At 46.4% G+C, this 23,438-nt stretch overlaps 1 protein-coding gene across 3 annotated transcripts; it reads right to left on the bottom strand.

The window, feature by feature from the left end:
* Window positions 1-429: 429 nt before the first annotated feature.
* On the bottom strand, window positions 430-16,678 carry Gimap8 (GTPase, IMAP family member 8). 3 transcript variants are annotated; one of them, XM_075955307.1, is made up of 5 exons: window positions 16,305-16,616; window positions 11,835-12,489; window positions 8,572-8,617; window positions 4,445-5,068; window positions 430-1,952 (listed from the first exon to the last, which is right to left on the bottom strand). In XM_075955307.1, the coding sequence occupies exons 1-5, from the start codon at window positions 16,394-16,396 to the stop codon at window positions 1,339-1,341; spliced, it is 2,031 nt and encodes a 676-aa protein (XP_075811422.1). In that variant the 5' UTR covers window positions 16,397-16,616; the 3' UTR covers window positions 430-1,338. The 3 variants fall into 3 exon arrangements, with proteins under 3 accessions (XP_075811422.1, XP_075811421.1, XP_075811423.1); XM_075955306.1 differs by having other exon boundaries at window positions 430-1,976; window positions 16,305-16,615; XM_075955308.1 differs by having other exon boundaries at window positions 1,719-1,976; window positions 4,445-4,592; window positions 8,581-8,617; window positions 16,305-16,678.
* Between the last annotated feature and the right edge of the window lie 6,760 nt (window positions 16,679-23,438).

Here is a 23,438-nt window from a genome sequence, read left to right as displayed (position 1 = left end):
TCTGAATGTTTGATTTTTTTCATTGACCATTTTACTGTGTTAATTTAGCTCATTTTTTATATATTGATACCAGGTATACAGGATATTCTGTTTTATGTCAGTAAAATCCACAGTCCAAGAAAAACATAATCAGGTCCCATTTCTCCTGCCATCTCTGTCTACTCTATTTCATGGATAGAAAAGCACAGTCCACAGATTTATCCCTGGGTCTGGCCACCATCCTTTGTTGCCACTGGCTTGGCCTCCACTAGGCAATGACAGGCCAGCCTAGCAAAGCACTCAGCATCTCCCAATCTAGCTATCCTCTCCCCACAAAGGTTAAGGCAGTTTACAAAAAGAAGAAGAAGAAGGAGAAGGAGAAGGAGAAGAAGAAGAAAAGAAATTAGGCTCTTTCCCTAAACCAGAAAAAATGTCATCAGAAGGAAAGTGTGAAGTCACAATCCAATTCATCTTTATTATCTCATCAAATGTGATATACTTATACAAGCACTTTCTACAAATTACTGTGTTAAGACGGATGTGGCATTCAATTATAGCAGAATCACTTCTTGACCTTTTGCCTAAGATAAAGTATAATAACAAAAACATATCAATTCTGAGACTTCATTATCCTACCAATAGGTTAATCTTGAAGCTAACTAAACACATATGTTTTTTATCTTATCCTCAAGGTACATATGAAAGTAGCGGATATTTAAAATGCCTGATCGTTAATACACTTTGGAGATGGTTTCATATTGTTCATCTCACATATATGGTCCACCTCAAGCACTTCCAGTAGATCTTCTCAGCCATGCACAAAACACCAGGAAATAAACTTCACACTAGTAGTGAAGCAGGGCACAAAGACAGAATGAAGTTGTAATGTTGATGTTCATATCCACTTTCTGCCATGCCCAAGAATGCTGGCCTTGTCTCTGTGTGTGTGTGTGCCTGCATGTGTGTGCATGTCTGTATCTGTCTGGATCCCCTGGTTCTTGAGGTACCATCTTATTGGGGCTCAACATTGACCTGAGCCTTGGTCATGATGTCAATCCTGACTCTGTCTGACCTGGCAACATGGTTTTGACCCTTAATATTATCTTGATATTCAAAACATTTCCAATATTTTCTACCTTATTCTCTTTGTCCTCTAATTCCCTACTGCTTGGCCTAACTTGACAATTTATTCATTCAAACACCTATATCCAACATGAGATACATTTATCCTTCAGTCTTTAAAGTCACGGACTTCCTTTGAGGGGAACCATCCCACCAGTCCCGCCATCCCTTATCCCACCCACCTCTGTCTGATGGCATCCCTATGTCCTGGACCTTTTGATTGCTCACTTGAGCTCATTATTTAAACACACGAGTAATTTTTGTTTTAATTTGATGGCCAACATGCACCCACGAATCAGAATGGTCATCCCTGAGACTATTGGCTATTGCCAGCAGATCTTTCACCTGGGTCTCCCGGTCTTGACCGGTTTCTTTGTTATTAAAAGCACAAACTCGCCCTTTATACTTCTTAAGTATTCTTTTAAGGGCTTTGTTCTTTGTGTTACTAGTATAGTCATGAAGGTCTCCATCCCCTAGATCCTCCTTCCGTGTAAACAACACAATCATATCTCTCATATCTTTTTCTTTAAAAATGACCTCCAGTTGTTCCACCACTGCCTCATCTTCCTGGGTGAACCGCCCCAGCTGGAGTACCAGGACAAAAACCTTCATTCCTTCCTCACAGAGAGATAAACAGTAATTGACCTCCTCCTTTAACCTGGAAGGATCTTTTTGAAGATCAGGCAGCTGGCTGAATGATGGAGTGTCCACCACCACAATATCTTGCCAGTCCACGGTCGTCCTGCCGCTCTGGCTCCTACTGGTGATGGGCTGAGCTCCGAGTTGAGACAGGAAGGCAGATCTCCCCAAAATAGTGTTCCCAGTTGCACTCTTCCCAGTACCACTCCTTCCTAAGAGGATGATGTTTAAGAGTTCTGTTGCAGAGGAAATTGGGAAGGACTCAGGAAAATGCAGAACTCATCTTTCCAAGTTATTCACAGCACTAGTTTCACCCTGAAGCTCACCAGGCATCCCCCAGTGGCTCTACCCACACATGAGACTGGTGTGCCCAGTTCATGTGGTCTATGAACTCAACAGAGGGACTTGGACAATGCTCTGTCCACTGTTCATCTATGAAGATAGCATACCTCCTGCCTCTGGATCTACTCTGCTCCCTTCTCTAGGACCTCATCTTAATCCCTGGTACCTAAAAGAAACAGTGACCTTATCTTTGCCTCTTACCTTTGCTGGGTCCAGTCCACACATTTCATTCTTACCTTCTGTTCCTACTGTGAGTAAGTCCCCCTACTGCAAGCTCCTAATAATCATAGCAAAATGTCTTTGAGTATTCAAAAATCTAGTCCATACAATTAGATTTTCAGGGGGAAAAAGCATCACATTCTATCAGTGGATTACCAGTTGTGTTGGTTGTCTCATACTAAAATTCACTAAAAGCAGGATGAACCTCACTGTGTCTTTCAATGATGAGTCAAAGAAACTTCCTGGTTAAAATAACTGCCCAGGAACACTGTTGTTTGTGGTGTTGGCGATGGAAGAGAAGGTTCCCTATACATAGGTATTTGTAGGTGCATAGATCTGATTATATTTACCCTTCTGGGTGTTCCTGGTGCCTTTGCACTTTGAACTGTGTTTCTTCTCAGTGGTCCTCCATCATGAGCTCCTTGTCAATCACTAATGTCTACCTCAAACCAAAGAGGGAGGAAAGCCCATCTCGGTCTTCCTTCCAGGACAATTGGTGAGCTACTCCTGCTGAACCCAGTCTCATAGCTATGCTTAAAGGGTCAAAATAGATCACTGATCTGCACCAGCACAGGCAAAACATACGTGCACATGCACACACGCAAGCACACACTCACACACATGCTTCAGCACTCATGTTGTGCATTGACTCGGTAGTCAAGTCTGTCTGATCCACCCTTCCTGCCACTTGAAGCCCTGTTTCCATGAAGGCCATTCTTATCTTCTCCTAAGAGGCATGCTCAGCTGGTCATATTTCTTTTTTTGAAGTTTCCAGTGTGTACTCTCTGTGGTGTCTCCCTTTCCCCCCAACCGTCTAAACCTTCCTATTCTCTAAAACCTGTTTCAAACTCAGTTTCTCCAATGCTCTCTCCTGGTCTTCCTGTTTCCCTAGACTTCTTTAGGTAGCTCCTCCAGGTGGGATGTATAATGGGCCATACACAGAGACAGCTGTTTGGGGCACTAGTCTTCCTGGGTAAGCACATCTGAGTCGGAAGAGAAGAGAGGAGTAGAAATGGGAAAGACCTCAGGTGAGGTCCACAGAGCAGGGGGTGTGGACAAGATGGGCAGGTCCTTCCTCAACAGGTAACAGCTGGAATCACCTCGTCTAGTGCCAAATGGTTCCCATCTGCCACAAGCATCCAGGCTCTCTGTCCTTGTCATGTCTTAGCTCCTAACTCTCTTGCTCTCCCTGCTAATTTTACTTCCCTAGTACATGCATATAAGGGTGTTCATATAATGTATGTTTAGATGCACATGTATGTGCATATACATATGCATGAATGGTATTCATAGAGAGGTCAGAGGACAACCATAGCTGCCATTGCTCAGCCGCAGGCTACCTCGGTTCTAGAGACAGAGTCTCACTAGCCTGAAACTTGGTAAGTAGGTAAGGACGGCTGGCCAGCAAGTCTCAGGAATCTGTGTGGTCCAGTACCAGGAACGCAGCATTCGATGCCGCACCTGGCTTTTTTGACATGAGTTCTGGGGATCAAACTCAGGTTTTCATGCTTGTTAGTCAGTGAGTCATCTTCCAAGCCCTACTTACACTTTCTTCTAGTTTCCCCATCTCCAAAGCAGGGAAGAATAAATAACCCAGAGAGGGTTCTGGGTTAAGAAAACAGAAAAGCAAAACAGCGACCTGAAACTGTCATCACTGAGCTGAGTGCTGAGTCCTGGCAACAGCAGACAGCAAGGGGATCGGGAGAGGTCTCCATGCTGGAGACGTGGGATGGGGTCAGGAAGGAACTAAAGACAGGCCATGAGAGTGTACATTAAAAAAACTTGTACCTTTAGGATAATTTGAAGAAGACACCAAAGTAAGTTTCTGTTAATTGGTTTTGAGACAGGGTCTTATTTATAACCCAGGTTGACCTTGAACTCACGATTCAATCAATGAACTTGAAATCCTGGTCCTCCTGACTCTGCTTCCCAAGTGTTGGGACTACAGGCATACACCATCACACCCAGCTGATGACCTGCTGGGGATCAACCCTAGTGCAAGTTGGGTAAGCACTGTACTGAGCTACACCTCCAGCCTAGACCTTTTCTCACTCTCTGCACTTCCTTCAAAAAGTAATAGCTCTAGACCATGCCTTACATTCAAGCGCTGGATCCCAAAACAGTTTGCTATGCCCAGCCTTACCTTTCTCTCTGAAGATGCAAGGCTTGTTGCCGTTGCGCTGCACCAAGCTCTCGACTTGGCTCAGGAGTTTGTCCACCTGGCTCTGCTCCTCCTCCACAGTTGCCCGGTAGTTGAAAGCAGTGTATCTTTCTCCAAATTTTGAGCTGAGGTCCCGTAGATGACTATTTTTACTTATAAATTCATCTAGAGTCTGATCCTCTAAATCTTCTTTCCTGGTAAAGAGAATAATTGTGAACTTGGTGAATTTTTCTCCAAAAATATGTCTGACGGGGTTGAACATCTTGTCGTCACACTTTATCAAAGAGCTCAGTGGTGTCACCAGCAGGAAGGCATGGGGACCTGGAAAGGTGAGTTTCTTGACATCAGCTGCATCAGGCTTCCACGATGAGATCTCTGGAGAATCAATGACCAGAAATTTCTTCCTGTTCCAGATCCTGCTATGGGAGACAAAGTCCTTGGTGACCTGCTGCTCACTGAACTGAGTCTTAAAGGGCCACTTTCCCAGAATGATGTTTCCTGCCGCACTCTTCCCAACACCGTGCTTCCCCATGAGGAGGACCCTCAGTTCCGGCATCTCCACATCCTCATCATGTCCTGTAAGCTGAGACTCTTTCCTCTTTGTACCTGTGAGACAAAACATATAAAAATAAAAAATAGACCCAGTGTCTCCTCCTGCCGTTGAATACAGCTGTGAACTACTCTACAAAGCCTCACCCTCTGCCTAAGCAGGCCTTTCTCCTCGGGCAGAGCCCAGCCACCCAGGTAGAAACCACAGGAAGGAGGAATGAACTAGAAGGACTATGGGAAGCCCAGGATTTTCCAGGAGAATGGCTTTGCTAAATTGAACTTCCGCTGTCCTTCATTCTTCAAAAGCAAGTAAGAAAGCATGATGTCATGGGCTAAGGCAAGGGCTGTGACAACCTGGTTATTAAATATCCCTTAGCCTTACACTCACACAACAAATACCCAGTTGTTGGTTTGTTTGGGTTTTTTTAAACATGTATGAAACTCATGCTGAGTGCAAGAATACAGACACAAAACTGACATTGTGTATGGCTCCATTATCTGAAGTTCAGAACAGGACAAATTCATCTGTGTTTATGGAAGTCTGCAATGGTTGTCTATGAGAGGAGGCTGGAAGAACTAATGTTCTTCACAGAGGAGAGGATATTATTTTTATATTAACTTTCTAATTAACGTGCAAAAAATGCTTAACCGTTTGTGTTTATTGTCTCATTATTTACAATATAATAATAAGCCTAGAAACCAACAACAGTTAAATGAAGAAAATGTGGTATGGGGGATTAGGAAACAAGTCAGTTGCTAAGCAACTTGCCTTGTAAGAATGGGGAGTCTAGGTCAACATCCTAAACCCATGAAAAAATTAAAATCCAAGCGTGATGGTGCACACTTGGAATCCCAGCACTTGGGGGCAGAGACAGGTAGATCGTAGAGCACTTTGGCCAGGTAGTTTTATCTACAGGGTGAGCTCCAGGCCAGGACTAGATCTTGTCTCAATAAAAAAGTGCATGGTACCTAAGGTGATACACGGAGGTTGTCCTCAGGCCTGCACGTTTACACAATACACAAGCATGTTCACACTTACCTGTACACACTCATGTACACATATACAAATGAGAACACTCAACCACAAATGTGATGTGTATATGTGTGTGTACACACACACACACACATACACGTCCATCCATCTTATTTGGATATAAAGAAGAATAAAATTAGGTCTAGATGGAACTAGAAAACAAAACAATGAGTCCTTGCTATGTCCCTCTGCCATTTGGGCAAATTGTTCTCCTCTGACTCTCAGAACACACAGGGTAGGATGCCCCAGTCTGTTGAAACGGTGAGAGAGGATAACACCCGGGCAGTCTCCGGTAACTTGACAGGCATGGAGCAGCTACAGAGGGTTCATGGTCGAGGAAAACTTGAGTCCGGCTTTGAGTCCTGCTCCCCACACTTCCCCCTTGCCCTCACACCCCACCCTGCACATAGGAAAGAGCCCCTCACCCTACTGTCCACACAAGCTGTTTACTCAGGTTTCCATACAAATATGGCTGCTTCTCAAGTGCTCCCCCAAGCCACACAAGCCAAGTGTCACGCATTTCCCTTTACCCAAAGAGTATTATAACCTTAGTCAGAATGGCCATCAAGAACACAAATGACCGCACATGCTGGTGTGGATGTGGAGGAAGGGAACAAACCCTTGCATAGTGTTTGGGGGTAAAAAGTGGTACAGATGTCTTGAAATTCAGTCTGGAGGTTTCTCAAAAGAAATGGAAATAAAACTGCCCTCTGACCCATCCATTCGACACCTGCCATATACCCAGCAGACTCTATACCACCCTGCAGAGATCTCTGCTCATCTGTGATTATTGCTGCTCCGTTCGCAATAGCTAAGAAATGGGGGAAACTTAGCTATTCATCAGCCAGCGAATGGACCATGAACATATGGCACACATATGTTCATACATATACACAATGCGATATTATTCAGCCACGAGGAGAAATGAAGGTCACAGGTAGATAGATGAAACTGGGGGTAGTTATACTGAGTGGTGTAACCCAGGGCCACAGACAAACATCTTGTCTTCTCTCTCATATGTGGAGCCAAGCTTGAACTTCGTAGTTCTGCTGGTTTGGTGTGGAGTTTCTGTGGAAGCAGCAACTGGGAAGGAGTATGAGGGTAGGTTCCCTTGCAGAGGCAGGGATGGTAGAACATAGGTAGAAGGAAAGTAGATGAGAGGAGAGAAGCTTGAGGAGGAAGGGGTGTGCATATTGGAGAGATGAGGGGGTGGAAGGAGGATTAGCCAAAAACAAAGGGTCTGTGAAAAAGCCCTTGCAGAAACCACTGTCTTGTAAACCCGCCCCCCCTCCAAGGAACACTAAAGGAAAAAAGTATCGTATTATCCCATTTGTTATTTCTTTTCAAATGAGGGCTCCCTCAATCCAGAGAGCCCACACAGTGCAGTGGATGACACAGGTGCTGGGAAGAAGACAGCAGACCTAGAGGCGGTGTCTTCTTTCTCACCCGCCATCAGTCCCATGGTAGATACCAGGGCTCCCGGACCATGGCCATATGCAGCATGTCATCAGCTCCAAAATATCCCTCTAGCGACTACAAGGACAGCAGTGGCCTTTCTCTAACCTTGTCATCCTGAGGACAAAATAACTCCTAGAGTTTCTAGTTGTAGAATTACCCCCCACTGCTTACTAGCACCCAGTCCAAAGACTTCCTTGGAGCCACCTAATCAAGCCACGCGCCGCTGCAAGTTCTCTCCAGCCCCGCGGGCTGAGGTGTCCCCTGGGTTAGATCAGCCATCGGTACATGCATGTCCTGAGGGTTTTCCTAAACAGCATTGGCTGAATTTTTAATCCCCAAGGCCTGAAAACTCAGTGTGTTGACAAGACACCTTCATTTGATGATCTCGTGAAAAAGAGTGCCTTCCATGGCCGCTAGTGTGCCTGCCGAGATGCTATAAACTGTACATGGGCTGTACATATAAGTTTACAGACTTTGAGGCTTGAAGTACATGTATGTTATTTCCTAATCCACAACGTCAGTTTTAATTATTGTTATTATTACTAAATTTCATAAATGACATTTTTGTTATTTTGTGGTACTTCCCAGTCTGTGAGCTTCACTTTGAGATTTTCGGTTTTTCCACAGGACTGACCCAGAAAGAAGCTCAAAATGCATCTGTGGCTTCAGAAGCCTTGTGTGTCCTCACTGCAGGCATTCTGCTTACTATTGTGTGCCGGCCTGTGCTGCTGCACAAGACACACAGTTGTTGGAAGTTCATACAAAGATGCTGTGAGCTAGTGCCGTCCATGAGGAGTGCCCTGGTCGCCATCAGGAATAAGAGACTCGTGACCAGGAAGAAGAGACAGAGTTAGGGGGAAAGCCATGGAAAGCAAGGCTGACTCCAGACACAGAACAGGGGAGGCTAGGACCATCGCAGTGCCCCACCTTGCCTGCAGGAGTCCTCCGGGAGCCGCTGGGTCTCCATGGACCCTTCGTTTCTGATTCATTAGTTTTCCACCTTACTTAGGCTGGGCAATGCATTAAAAGAATGTAGACATGAGTCTAAAAGCTTGGGTGATCGACTTACCACGCAGATTGTCCCCTCCTTCATATGTAGCTTTATTCCCACAAGCCTAAAAGATAAAGGGGAAAATGACATACACGTAGCTAAGAATACAGTCTTCTGCGCAATCTCAGACAGACAGACAGACAACCGGAGACAGAATATCTGCTGAGGAGGAAGAGGTCACAGTAAGGTCATGGTCCTCAGGTTTCTCTGTGCTCCTGCCCAGTTTTCAGTCTCGCGCTGCTGTTGAGCAGGTCCCCAGAGGTGGAGGCATTCCCAGCACCCCATACCCTTGCTGCTCCCTGGGGTGGTGACTGAGCCTCTGGTGGGAAGTTAAATTGAGAACACCCCACCAGGTGTGAAAAATCAAACACATAATTAACATGAAAACAATGCCTTTCAGTCTTGCAGAAACCTCCTGGAAACCTCCTGGGCTTCATTCTAATTTTATCTCTTGATGCTCAGACCAGTCAGAAGAGTCTGCCTCTGCTTCCTTACCTGTTCTCAGGCAATGTCTTTAATGTATTTGATTCTCCCCTTCTCCCTCTCTTTTTATCTCTCTAGCTCTATTTCTCATTGTTTCAATGTAAATATGCTATGCATGATATAAAAAATTAATAATCTTCCATATCCAACCTGTAAGAGACAGCTGTCAATGCTTACATATCCCTCTATATTTCTCTGTGCTTTTACAAATATGCACAAGAGTCCACACACATAGGCGAGATTCATGGGGCTTCCTGGTCAGCAATTTACTAGGTATCATAAACTTCACACCTACACAAGTTAATTTAGATGGTACTACCCGCTCCTTATGGTTGGTGCATCTACCCTACAGTGTGGACATATGCAACTGATGTAGCTGTCCTCTCAGTGGTGGGTCTTTGGGTTATCTCTGGTTTTGCTACTTCAAAAGATGCTGTGGTAAGAATCTTTGTACAGGTTATCTTTATATATTTTCCCTTTTGGATTGCTAAAATCCTTAATATTTTTAAAAGATTTATTTATCATTTTTATTTTACATGTGTAAGTGTTTTGCCGACATCTTTGTATGCAAATCCCACGTGTGCAGTGACTGTGGGAGCGAACAGAGGGCGGCAGATCTGAAACTGAGCTACAGATGGTTGTGAGCCCCCATATGGGTACCAGAAACTGAACTCAGGTCCTCAGCAAGAGCAGTAAATGCTCTTAATCACTGAGCCATCTCTCCAGCCCCTGAAATCCTTAATATTCATAATCCCTCTAACCCCCACACATCTCAATAGCAACAGCTAAGAAATACTGAACATCTCTTTATTAACAACTTTTTAAGCATCTCATTTAATCTCCATAGCAAATTCCAGGTACATCTTGTGACATCGTTTTTCCACAAGACTTGGCAGTGTGGTTAACAGAATGGGTGTTTTCTATCCTCATGGGCTTCGGAGGGAGGCAGCTATTGTAACTGTATCTACAGGAGCGCCTTGAGCTGGTAGTGACTGACGTAAGGGGTATCCTGAGGGCAGAGAAGTGAGGAGCCAAGCAGGGATGAGAGAGTCAAGAGGCCGAGGAGATGGAGGAAGTGAGTTGATGCTGAGTGGCTGGATCCACAGAACAGAGCTGGTGCACGGTGGGAAGAAAGGCAGAGCCGGCTATGCGGGTGCACGGTGGGAAGAAAGGCAGAGCCGGCTATGCAGGTGCCCGGTGGGAAGAAAGGCAGAGCCGGCTATGCGGGTGCACAGTGCCAGAGTGGACATGAACATAACAAGACGGGAGGGAAGGCCAGTGAGACCAGCTTAGAAAGCAGGATACAGGGCAAGCAACCACGCTGAATCTTAAGATCAGCGAGAAGATGCCGAGCATTTTAAGCAAGGTTTTCTTGTGGGAGTCATTCTGAGCCTCTTCTCTTTGCTGGCATCCCTGTGCCACGCTTCACTCAGGGAAGAGACACAAAGCACACATCGGCGTAGGAGACAAGATGTCATGAGCCTGTTTCCTCATCTGTAGAACAGCCTTACATGGCGTTCACGCAAGTATTTGGTGATGTGTGAGTCTGGCCTTTAGTAGGTGCTCAGTAAATGCTGACTTCTCTCTTGCTGCCATTCTGCTTAGATTCATTCGTCATCAGTTTTGTGGCTTCTCTCTGAGCAGATGGTGCCACGGTTCACCTTCTGTTTGACCCTTGCCTTGCAGAAGCCTCTGTACTGACGTTCACCTGCTCACCCCATGTGGTGAGGACCTGGCGTCTGTGCAGAAACCACTCCGTTGGGTGTCAGCTCTTCACAGGAAGTCTGCATTTCTGTAACTGCCTTGGTAGCAAATGCATTTTCCTCCCACGTTAAAGAATGAAATGTGAAAAAAAAAAAAAGAATGAAATGTGACTAACAGCTGGCGATTATATGTGACATGAAGTGGAGGACGTCCATACGTGAGTGAGGTGAAAACTGTCAGTACGTTAGAGGGCATCAGAGAGCAATAGTTTCAGAGCTAAGGCTCTGTGCGGAGCAACACAACCATTGGCTAAGCGGAGAGGAAGGCGGGACTCTAAGAGATTTTAGGGTGCTGGGTGGTGACAGGTTTGAGCAAGCCAAGGGTGAGTTAGTGTCAGGGTCCGACAGAGCCTGAGCTGGCAGAACAGAGCTGAGCTAAGGCTACAGCTTTAGACACCGAGGACCACAGATGGTCCTCCAGGACCTAAAAGTGAGGGGTCTTCTGGGAAGAACATGAAGAAATGAAGGAGAGTCTAAGGAGGCACTGAGACAGGAAAGAGACTCGGAAGTCTTTGAAACAGCCAGAAGGAGAAGTGGGGGAAAAAAACAAGACTGGGTGGGGTTTTTGTTGCTGTTGGTTTTTTTTTTTCCTGTGAAGTCTAAAGAAAGGCTGTGTAGAGTCCAGTGTGTTCGGTACCGTGAGGGGCCACAGGAGACAAGGGTTTTGTCTCCCATTAACTTTCCAGGTAAGTCCAAAGATCCCAGGCTGACACTCAAGCAGTTTGATGGCTCCTATTGCTCTAGAGCAGAGGTTCTCAACCTTCCTAATGCTGAGACATTTTAATACAGTTCCTCATGTTGTGGTGACCCCAACCATCATCAGTGTAACTTTGCTACTGTTATGAACTGTATTGTAAATATCAATACGAGACCCCATAAGACCCCTGTGAAAGAGTCGTTCAACCCTCAAACATAAGCCACCGGTTGAGTAACGCCGCCCAACAGCACGTAAACACAACTCCCTAAACAAAGCAAACCTGTAAACACACAAGATAGTCCACTGATCTAGGACTACCTTCCTCCCACCAGTCCTACCTGGACTCCACAGCCTTCCATTGTCAAGGGCACGAAATATGGCTCTGGGCTTTCCTCCACCAACCGCTCAGTCAGATCTAGGAGCCGGGACGCCTGCTGTTCCCGCTGCTTCCTGTCTGCCTTGTTGTTGAGAGCACAGTATCGATCTCCAATGTTTCCAAGCAACTCCTTAAGAGGGCTCTTGCTTTCCACGTAGTCCTTCAGCGAGTCTTCGCCCAGCTCATCTTCCCGAGTGAAGACAACAATCATGTGACTGGACGCTTTAGGGCCAAACTCAGCAAGGATGCCCTGAATGGTCTCCTTGTCCTCCTCTGTATAGTGGCCAATGGGAATGACCAGGAGCAGCGCGTGGAGACCATCAGCCGAGTGCTCCAAGCACTGCTGCAGGTTCTGCTGCCTGACCTCTGCACGGGACAGTGAGGAGAAAAGATCCGGGGTGTCGATGACAATGACCCGCTTCTCTCTCAGGGTCACACTCTCACTCTGGCACCGGTTGGTCACCATGTGGTCACTGAACCTGGACTCGAACACGGCTTTACCCAGAATGGTGTTTCCTGTGGCGCTTTTGCCTGCGCCACGTTTCCCTAACAGCAGGAGCCGCAGCGTGGATGTTTCCAGGTTCCCCTTGATATTGTCCTCCTGGCCCCCTCTGGTGCTGTTGAGACAAGAACTGAGCGTCAGTGCTTCACCCACCGCAAGTGGAGAGGGGACCACAGGAAGGTGATCCTCCTTGTTCCCTGAGAATTTAAACCACTGGGTTGGGAGGCAGCTCCGCTGTAAGGTCTTGCTTTGCTAGTTTGAGGCCTGGAGGTCTATGGTAGCACGTGCTTGCAATCACGGTGATTGAGAGAAGCAGAGTGCCTGCGCCCACTCACCAGCTCACCTAGCCTACAGCAGGAGTTGGACCAAGGGCTTCATGCTTTCCAGGCAAGCACTCTACAAACTAAGCCTTATCCCTGGCCCATGTGGTCCTGACTATAAACTTTGATATTTATTTTAGAGGACTCGGCCTAATATAAACATTTTAAGGAAGAACACGAAATCGCTGTGAGCTCATCTCAGAAGTGGCCGTTGCTAAACGTGTGCTTCCTTCATAGAATTCCACAATGGCTTGTCTCCTTAGAGGGTTCCTCATTCACTAGCAATAGCATGTTTCTTAACCATATTTAGAAAATGAAGAAAAGCATGGACAAAAATGTTAGAAAGCAATCTGTGACGAATCACCGAAGTTTGCAGTGCTTTTACTGCATGTACTTGGCCCCTGCAGTTTCTTCACGCCCACACGGAGTCAATGTACTTCCTCATATCCATGAGTTCCCTTCAGTTTGGGCCTAGGTTTTCCCCGGGAGTGGCTCCAAATATCAAAGCTAAAAAAGCAATGGTCAGGGGGCTGGCTCATCTGTTAAGAGCACTGACTGCTTTTCCAGACAACCTGGGTTCAATTCCTGGCACCCACATGGCAGCTCCCAACTGTCTCTAGCCCCAGTTCCAGGGGATCTGACATCTTCACACCAAAGTATGCAAAGCATAAATTATTTAAAAAAAAAATAGGGGGCTGGAGAGATGGCTCAGTGGTTAAGAGCATTGCCTGCTCTTCCAAAGGTCCTGAGTTCAATTCCCAGCAACCACATGGTGGCTCACAACCATCTGTAATGAGGTCTGGTGCCCCCTTCTGGCCTTCAAGCATACACACAGACAGAATATTGTATACATAATAAATAAATAAATATTTAAAAAAAAATAAAAAAATAAAAAAAAAAATAAAAGAAGCTATGGTCAAACATATCACTTTAGAATATTAGCTATGGAGGAAAGACCACCTCAGAGACACAGATGTGAGGTAGCAGTATACCTCACATCCAAGCTCTGCTTGGGCGGGCTGCAGGTGTCTCACTCCCTGTGAGAGCTGCTGCCCAGGCTGAGCTCGGGGAAGCTGTTCTATGGTGCTGCTGGAGTGTTGAGGCCAAACCCTGAGCATGTTCAAGAGGCAGCATATGAGTAAAGACAGTTGTAGAATCTTTAGGTTTAACGTCGTCTGTCCTGTTAGGTTTTAGACTGCTAAAGTGGTCTGTTATCCACTTTGGCCTACACCTCCCTTTTGAGATAGGAAAATCGGCCTTGTACTGGCCTCACTGCTGTGCAGTGAAAGCCTTTGTTTTGACTTCCCAGGTTCACAGCTGGAGGAGAATTTCTCAGGATAAGCCCTGCCTGGAGTTTCATCCTAATTCGTTTTAGATAAAACTGGTTAAAGCTGGGATGGCATATTAAAACCTCAGGAGTGATTCAGATGACATGAGTATGCCCTGGTTGTGACTCAGACACAAACTTGAGGTCTAGGGGTCAAGTTTTATGATTTGAATGCCTCCGCCAAAGTTGGGAACTTCATTCACCATTCAGCAGTGTTGGGGGATGACCTAAGAGAAGAAGCTTCGGGAAAGGGACTCTGTACTCACAAGCAGATCCATGCCCTCCTGGAGGAAGTGTGCTCCAGATTATGGGGAGAGTGGATCATTATAAAAATGAGTTTGTGGGGCAAGAGAGCCGGCTTCACAGTTAAGAGCACTGGCTGCTCTTGTAGAGGACCTGAGTTCGGTTCCCAGCACTCACGTGGTTGCTCACAACCACTTGCAACTCGGTTCTAAAGAATCTAATTCCCTCTTTTGGCCTCTGCAGGCACTGAATTATGTGATACACAAAGATGTATTCATTTTAGGTGAGTTTGTACCCCTCCTGCTGCCTCCTATGCACTCTCCTGCCCCCTTCACTTCTTCATCATAGTATAACACAATCTGAAGGTCTTTGCCAGGCATGGACCCCTTGATCTTGGACTTGGAGCCTCAGATATCTGGTGATAGCAGTAAAGGATGCACTAAGACACTCTACCAGGCCATCAGGTAGATGGACAACCAGCCCTCCATCCTATGGAAGTCTTATGTATGTGATCAGAAGGATGAACTGGTTTCACGAAGCAGTATCCCCAATACCCTTACGCCAACTACAGCACCTTCTCCCTCCAGGCCATAGTCTGTGACCGCATAGGGAGTCCCCTGCAATCAGTTGACAGAGCAAAGGGAGACTTGGGTTTTGATAGATGACTCTGTACAATATGCAGGCACCACCAGGAGAGGACAGCTACAGCAGGGTGGCCCAGTCTTGGGCATCTCTTGGGGACAAGGTCAGAAGGATATTCTCTCTGTGGGCAGAACTTTGAGCAGTGCACTTGGTTCATTTCACTAGAAGAAGAAATGGTCAGACATGCAACTATTACCAACATGTGGGCTCCAGCCAACAATGTGGCTGGATGGTGTAGATTTGGAAACAGCATGCCTGGGGAATCAGGGCTAAGCTGGTCTAGAAGAGGTGTCTGGAAGGACCTGAAGGGAAGAAAACCAGGAGAACTTCTGAGCGCTCATCGAAAACTGACCACAGCAAAGGGAGACCTTGGTTATCAAGTCAATAGCATGACCCACTCTGTTGGTGCCTCTTCCTGCAGTCACCCAATTATCAGCAAGGGGCTCAGGCACAGAGGGACCACAGTTTGTACATGGGCCTGGTCATGTGGAAGTAGACGGTGCCATTTCTCCCTAGCCATGATTCATGCTTCAGGAATCCACAGGTAGAGTCAAGTAAGGATGACATCACTCAGCTTCAGCAAAATGTTTGCTTCCAGTCCCCAAGCCCTTACACTCTGATGGCACAGAGGTCTTGGTGACAGAGAGCAGATGTTTCCACCAGGACACAATCATCACCCTATACTGGCAGTTAAGACTGTACATAAGTCCCTCTCTGTGTCTTCTCAGGATGCAGCCAGAGGGTACCATGAGCTCAGCCATTGGGAGGAGCTTCTGTGACACATGGATCCATCCCACGTCAAGGGACAAGTGGCCACAGAGAAAGGAGGTCAGAGAGGCTCCCCCAGAGCCCAGTGGAGAAAGAAATTTTGTCCTAACCAGTGGGTGTGTTAACATAAGAGGGGGTTCACAGGTAAGGGAAGTTTAGATTAAATTGGACTTCCTCCAACACGTAACTAACTGATCTTCTGTGCAAGGACTGGGAAATGTTAGAAGAGAGAATCTAGAACACAGACTCTGCCATCTGCCTCAGGAAACCCACAATCCCCAGAGCACCTGATGACTTCCTGAGAACCCAACTCCTGCGATGCCATCTGCTAGGCTCTCGGACCTCCCAATCGACACTCTTCTTCCCCCTTGAGTATGGCACCTCCTTGACAGACCTCCTGGCAGGAAGCAGCCCCACATACTTTCTTCGGAAGTTTATTCTACACCCGTCTGGATTCAGTTGGAATCGCATGGTTCCTGCCTAGAGAAAACTGTCCCCGGGCTCTTAAAATCAAAGCTGGCAAAGGACAGGTGGCCTTCCATGGGCCAAACACTCCCCCAAAGGTTTTGATAGTGCACACACACACACACACACACACACACACACACACACACACGCACGGAAACATACCTTGGTCCTTCCCCCTGTCCTATTGATGTCTTGCAGCTTCTGGGCTCCACCTGGCTTCCTCCAGCTGCTCCTTGGTGGGATGAAGTGGCCATCTCTAGCCTCAGGCCAGTAGAAGTGAGTCCTAAAGAGGGCCAGGAGCCACACAAGGAGAGTCAAGGATTCACCAGGTCACTAAGACCTCAATCTCCCTATTTTTCTAGGAAGAAAGAAGTTTCTAAGCGCATGTATTATCTGTAAAGCCTGAGAGGAAACTCAGAACACCCTTCACCGATGAACACGGAAGCTTAGGGTGGGGCCAGCGTGAACACACTGGCATAGCTTTTCTAGAGATGCCTTTGGGGGCCACCATGTGGCTGAAGGCTGTGGGAGCACAGCTGTTCACATAACAGAAGAGCCAGCTTGGGTCTTGTCCCAGTGAACTTCTGCTGTGAGGGTGACCCAAATCTAGAGTCATCTGGAAGGAGGAGGCCTTAACTAAATGATTGCTCATAACAGGCTGGCCCATGGCCTTGTCTGAGAGGCATTTCTTAATTGCTAATTGATATCAGACAGCCTAGTTTACAGTGGCCTGTGCCATCCCTAGGCAGGTGGACCTGAACTGTGTAAAGAGAGATAGCAGAGCAAGCCAGAGAGACGAGCAGTAAACAGCCTTCCTTGATGGTCTCTGCAGTAGTTTCTGCTTCCAGGTTCCTGCCGCGAGCTCCGGCCTGGCTTCTCTAGGATGGATTATAACTTGTAAACCAAAATCAGCCTTCTCCTGCCCAAGATGCTTTGAGTCATAGTGTTTGTCACAGCAACAGGAAGCAAGCTAGAGCAGGTCTATTCTCTGCAAAGACCAAAGTCAGAAATGTTGAACAAAGCCAATTTGGGGTAAATCCAGCAGGTTTTCCTCCTGGCTCATCGTCACCACCACCTCACTCAGCCTCGACTGCTCCAAAGATAGAGGTAAGACCATAAAAAAATCATTTGCTCCCTCCCAGAATGCAGTGCTACCTCATAGGTGAGTCAAAGCTTCTCCCCAGCTAGCAAAACACAGATATGTTCCTGTTTTCTACTGACTCAGAGAGTTCACTGCGTCCCTGCAACCCAATCTGGTCTATACGTCCTAAGTAAGAGGCACACTGCACAGGACATGGTTTTCTTGATAGAAATCTGAAGTAAAATGTGCTTGTGCTGTTAGAATGATCATGAAGGATTGGGGGACAGGGGACATACAGGATATACCTTGGTGAGGGAAACCGCCCACTCCCCTCTGCCCACCCACTCCCCTCACCTCCTTAATAAGGAAGGCCTACTCTGAGGACAGTCCCTACCTACCCTGGGCACCAGGTTAATGCCTAGAAAACCATCTCATGAAACTGATGAGGTGAAAGCTTTAGCCAGCACATGCAGGTGCCTGTGAGGGAGGAGCTAAAGGCTAGCAAATCCAGGCTGCTCCAGAACTGAGAAAACCATAGAAAACTGCAGTCGGAGAGGGAGCAGCAATCTTGAATGAACCAGTAAGCTTTGCAGTGGGGTGGGAGGAGGGGGATGCTTAAAGTTTGGGTTTTTTTTTTTTGAGACAGGGTTTCTCTGTAGCTTTGGAGCCTGACCTGGAACTAGCTCTTATAGACCAGGCTGTCCTCGAGCTCACAGAGATCCGCCTGCCTCTGCCTCCCAAGTGCTGGGATTAAAGGCATGTGCCACCACTGCCCAGCTTTTTTGTTTTTGTTTGTTGTTTGTTTGTTGGGGGGGATGCTTAAAGTGAACATAAAGCTTTATGTAATTCCTTTGTGGTTTAGCAGAGTGACATTTGCCAAGTTGGCCTTTACCCGGAATGTTCTTTCCACAAGAGTTGATTTTGCTCATGTTGTTTCCTTTGGCTCTAAGGAAGGATGAGGGTCTGCTGCCCTCTAGTGATCATGTATAACAACACACAGAGCCAATGTGGATGGACCTGCAAGATCTCTGCAGACTCTCCTAGCTCCTCAGGATAGGAGGAAGTGGGAGGGTAAAATGACAGAAATTGGATAGGGAGAAAGGAACTGTCACGCAAGGAGGATTTTACCATGACAATGAACTGTGTTAGACACAGAGGCTCAAAGATTAGAAAGGAACTTGGGAAAAGTTGATGTGGGATTTCCCTCTGTACCATTGATTAATAAAGAAACTGCTTTGGACCTATAGCAAAGCAGAATTTAGGTAGGCAGGGAAATCTAGGCTGAATGCTGGGATAAAGAAGTGTGGAGTCAGGGAGAAGCCATGGATCTTCGACCTGAGACAGACACTGGGAACATTACCAGGTAAGCCACTGCCATGTGGCGATATACAGATTAATAGAGATGGGTTAGTTTAGAATATGAATTAGCCAGAAATATGCTTAAGTTATTAGCCAAACAGCATTGCAAATACAGTTTCTGTGTGATTATTTCAGGTCTAAGTGGGTGGCCAGGAAGAACAAGCGGCCTCTGTACTACACACAGTGGTGCAGACTTTTAATCTCAGCACTTGGTGGGCAAAGGCAGGTGGACCTCTGTGAGGTCCAGGCAGGCAAGAGCTACATAGTGAGACTGTGTCTCCAAAACCAACCAAACCAGCAACAAAACCCAAACAAATAAAAAAGAAGAAGAGGGAAGCCACCAAGCCCTGCCACAATGAGACTGTGAATAGGGTGTGGGGCACTGCACTGTGTTTGGGGAGCCCTGGGAGGGAGCAAGGGAGCATAAGTTTTCTACACCCTGCAAAGTGCAAAGCAACCTTTACTCTGGTGCTTGTGGTGACTGTGGGAGCAATCAGGGGTTGGTGGCGAATCTCTGGCTGAGGTAGCTCTCTGATGGGATCCAAGGGCATCTGGGCTGCAATTCCAGGCCATCATTGCACATTGGGGTATGAGCTAAAGAGTTTCTGTCTGCTCCTTGTGGAAAATCCCAATTCTCTTCTGCATCTCAGACACTAGTCAAGGCTACACTTGGTGGGAGCTATAAGGAGACTAGCCCCCTGTAATCTGGACAGGGAAGTCACTACCTTCCTGGGAGGTCTCTTGTATTTGATTGTGGTGTGAAAACAACTTACACAGGGTTTCTGGCATACTGTGGAGACACCCTTTCCTTTCCCCTCCTGGCCTGGCCTGGCCTGGCACTCACTTTTCAGAAGGGGCAGGAGTAGAGCATATGGTTCTGGTGTTTGTCTTGCCAGACTCACATATCCAAGGGACTTCCCAGAACTGAGATGTTCCTTGCTCCAGAATGCTAAGTTCTCCTTTCTCTCACAGTTTTTGGACAGTTTGGGTTCATGACTATTCCTCCCAGGTCAGCTCAGCTTTAACTTCAGACTGAGACCAGTTGCATCTTCACAAAGAAGGAAGGAAAGCCTTCTTTTCTTGGAGACACCCAGGAAAAATAAAGGCACAGCTTGAGTTAATGTGGTGCAGTTGGCTCTTTTTTTCCTCCAAGAGCAAGCCTTCAGGGTGAGCGCTGGCCCCTGGTAGAACCCACAATGCAGCTCGTGTCCTTTTGATCCCTCTGGCTCATCCCTGGAACTGGTCTATGATCTCCAGACCCTGACCTTAAAACACCATCAAGCCTCTTCCCTATCATGTAAGTCAGCCCCATTTCTAGATTTCTGCCTGGTTATTTCTTTCTCACACTAACCAGCTCACTTTTTTACACCAAAGTGTAAATAACCAGCATTATTTTTGAACTCTTTGCCTTCACTTTCCTCAATTTAGGCTAAGCTGTGTTGTCAAGGTAACAAGTCTCTATCTTGATTCTACTAAGCATCTCCTCTCATTGTATGTGGTCAACTTATGTGTTTGTTAGGCTTCGTCTTCTAATGTTCAATATTGTTCACCCATGTACTTGCTTATGTGCCTTTGTGTGCAGATGCAGTGGTTAGCCTTTATCTACGACTTGGGTTTTCATTATCTGTGTACTTAGTATGTAGGAATCACACATAAACATGGAGGTCAGAAAGCAGCGTGCAGGATTTGCTTTTCTCCTGCCATGAGGGTCCTGGGAATTGAACTCAAGTCACCAAGGTTGGCAACAAATGCTGAGTCATCTTATTAGCCCGAATTCGATATGCTTGCTACCAGTCTATATGTCATAGTAAAGTATGTGTTAAGTGGTACAATGACATGATAAAGACTCTCCACCCTCACAAAGAATTTGATTCAAAGAGGCCACAAATGCACAGAGCTCATGATGATTCTCAGCCAAGCTGAGCTGCCTAGAAGATGCTCCGGTTTGTCAAGCCAACCAGAAGAGGCTCAGGACACCTGGGCTGCCGGAAAGACAGTCCCCAACCTGCTGAGCTCCCTGCAGGCTGTGCAGTGTGCACCAGGCTCCCAGCTCTCGTGAGCTGTCATCCGTGCTGGGGTGGGCTTTGGTGGTGCAGCTCTCTCTGGGTGACTTCTGCTCCTCTAAGTATCCCTTTATCTGTATGTCTATAAACAACCCCAATAGAACTCACTGGTCCATGAAGATGGACTTTGATCAGTTAGTCAGTTCCCTATATGGGATGAGTAGACTCCCAAGTACTAGAGTCACATAGCAGACAATATTATAAAACACTTCCTATTGGGGTCTCTGTTCACCCTCAGAGAAATGAGATAATGTTTTAACCTATGAAATCCTGATTTCTCACAGGACTGGTCTCTTGTTTCTATCTCTGTAATAAGTAATAATGGGTACATGGGTAAATAATTATTCTTTGGAAGGGAATACAAAGATACACTGTATTGTTTTCCAGTTCTTCTCTAACGTGACTGTCCGTTTACTTCCCTGAGGGGCATCTGGTGAAATACCAGAATAAAATGCAGTCAAACCAAAGGCAAACAATTGAGGTGCAGAGGGTTGATCTCTGCCAGAATTACAGTTAGCCAATCCACATGAGACCACAGCTATGCAATCAGACAGCCGGAAAAAAACAACTAGAATCAAAGAATGCATTATTTAATTTTCTGTTGGTGTGATAAAAGACCCTGAGAAAAAGCAACTCAGGAAAAAAGGGGTTTATTTGGATTAAAATTGCAGAGAGAATATATGGTGCTTTGAATGACAATGGCTGCTATAAGCTCACATTTGGGTACTTGATTCAAGCAGTTGGTGGAACTGTTTGGGAGGGTTAGGAGGTGTGGCCGTGTTAGTGGAGATATGTCATTGAGGCTGGGCTTCAAGGCTTTAGAAGACACACAGTGTTCCCCCTGTGTTCTCTGACGCATGCTTGCTCAAGATGTGAGCACTCACTCTCTCAAGATGTGAGTATGCAGCTGTTCCTGCTGCCGTGCCTTCACTCCGCCATCACAGATGCGAATCCTCTGGAACCACGAGCCCAATTAAACACTTTCTTTCCTAAGTTGCCTTGGTCATTGCTTTTTATCACAACAATGGGAAAGTAACTAACACAGGATGTCACCATGGGTCAAGGCATGAAATCCAAGTTCACCCCCACCTCTGTGATGTACTCCTTCATCAAGACTCTACCTACTGAAGGCTCCATGATCTTCCCAAATAGCCCCACAACTAGAAATCAAGTGTTCCAATGCAGAGCACATGGAGGACGTTCCTCATTCAAATCATAACCTTCTGCCTCTGGCCCCCATAGGCTCAGGATGGTCATCTCATGATGCAAAATGTGTTCAGTCAACTTTGTTTCCATAATCTCCAAAACTACCAGTGCTGTTCAGTGGTCCAAAGTGTCTTCTCAGATTAATTACTTAACTGTGAACCTCCTGTAAAATAAAAAGAAACACAATTACATATTTCCAACATACAATATCACAGAGTATACATTCCAAGTGGGAGGAATGGGGAATAGCAGAGAAAGATTGGACCAAAGAAAGATTGAAACCCAACAAGGCAAATGCCAAATTAACTATCTCCGTGTCTAGTATCTAGGGCTTGAGTTTCAAAGGGCTGAGGTTGCTCCATCCATCCAGCTGCCTGGCACAACAGTTCTCTTACACCGGTTCCACCCTTATCTGTAGCACTCCTTGGAAGAGTCCCCCATGGCCCTGGCATCTCAGCATCTCTGTCTGCAGGCTCCATCTTAACAGCTTCACTTACTGGCACTCACTGCTTCCTCTCAGAAATTGCAGTGCTGCCACGTGTTGTCTGGCCCAGTGACTCTCTGAAAGCAAAGGAGGAAAATGCATGACCCCTGCAATTTTGCGTTTCTCATGCCTCTAAAACAAGGACCACATAGATGACACTGTCGTGCTTTGGTAACAGCTCAGGGCGGAGTCTCAGGGCCGAGTCTGCCCCCACCCCCACCCCTCAGACCTCAGTTGCTGCAGACGCTGTATGCTGAAGCTGCTGAATGTCTCCTGTAGGGGTTTGGTCTGCAAGCTGGGGCTTTTTCTGAGCAGGGTCCTGCCCGTGGGCACCTTTCTATTCCTCCAGTGCAGAACAGGAGGCTTTACTTATTGGCACCAGTCTCTCTTTAACATATTCAGTACATGACCTTCCCTAACTTTAACCTTCCTAGAGCTCTTTTCTTTTCCAAATTGCTTTTTTTTCATTTTTTTTCTGCCTCACTTGTCCTTTTTCATTGTAGAGCTGTAGAACAATCAGTAATAACTAAGCACAGATTCAATGTTATACTTTCCTGAAATTTTCTCCACCAAAGAAACTAGCCCATTACTTTCCAAGTCAGCTTCATGCAAATTCCTGTGATGTGAGTAAAACGCAAACAGATCCTTTCCCAAAATATCACATGAATGAACAATAGCCAGTTCCTCAGTAGAGTTGTCACTCTCCCTCTGAAGCCTCATAAACCAGGTCTTTACTGTTCTCAGCTCTTCTGTCTTATAGTCACCCAGAGCTTTGACACCAGCATCCAATCTCTTTCATAGCCCCAAGTTCCCAAACTTTCCACATTCCTACAGAAAACAGCATGGTCAAGTTCATTACAGTAATAACCCCACTCCTGGTAGCACTTTCTTCATGATTTACCTTTCTTCTGCCTGTGATAGCAAAAAGCCACTTTGGGGACAAAGGATTATTTGGGTTTAAGGTTGCAGGGAGGCTATTGTCCATCATTGTGGGGAAGGCACGGCATCATGAATATGAGGCCAGCCTGGCAGTCAGGGAGCCAACTGCTTGCAATTTGTCTTCAAAGAGGAAGCAGAAAGAAAGAATGAAAAATGGGCCTCGA

This window comes from Microtus pennsylvanicus, chromosome 21, assembly GCF_037038515.1.
Source record: "Microtus pennsylvanicus isolate mMicPen1 chromosome 21, mMicPen1.hap1, whole genome shotgun sequence".
Classification (NCBI taxonomy): domain Eukaryota; kingdom Metazoa; phylum Chordata; class Mammalia; order Rodentia; family Cricetidae; genus Microtus; species Microtus pennsylvanicus.
Note: the sequence above shows the minus strand (reverse complement) of the source record. Positions and strands in the feature narration are given on the sequence as shown.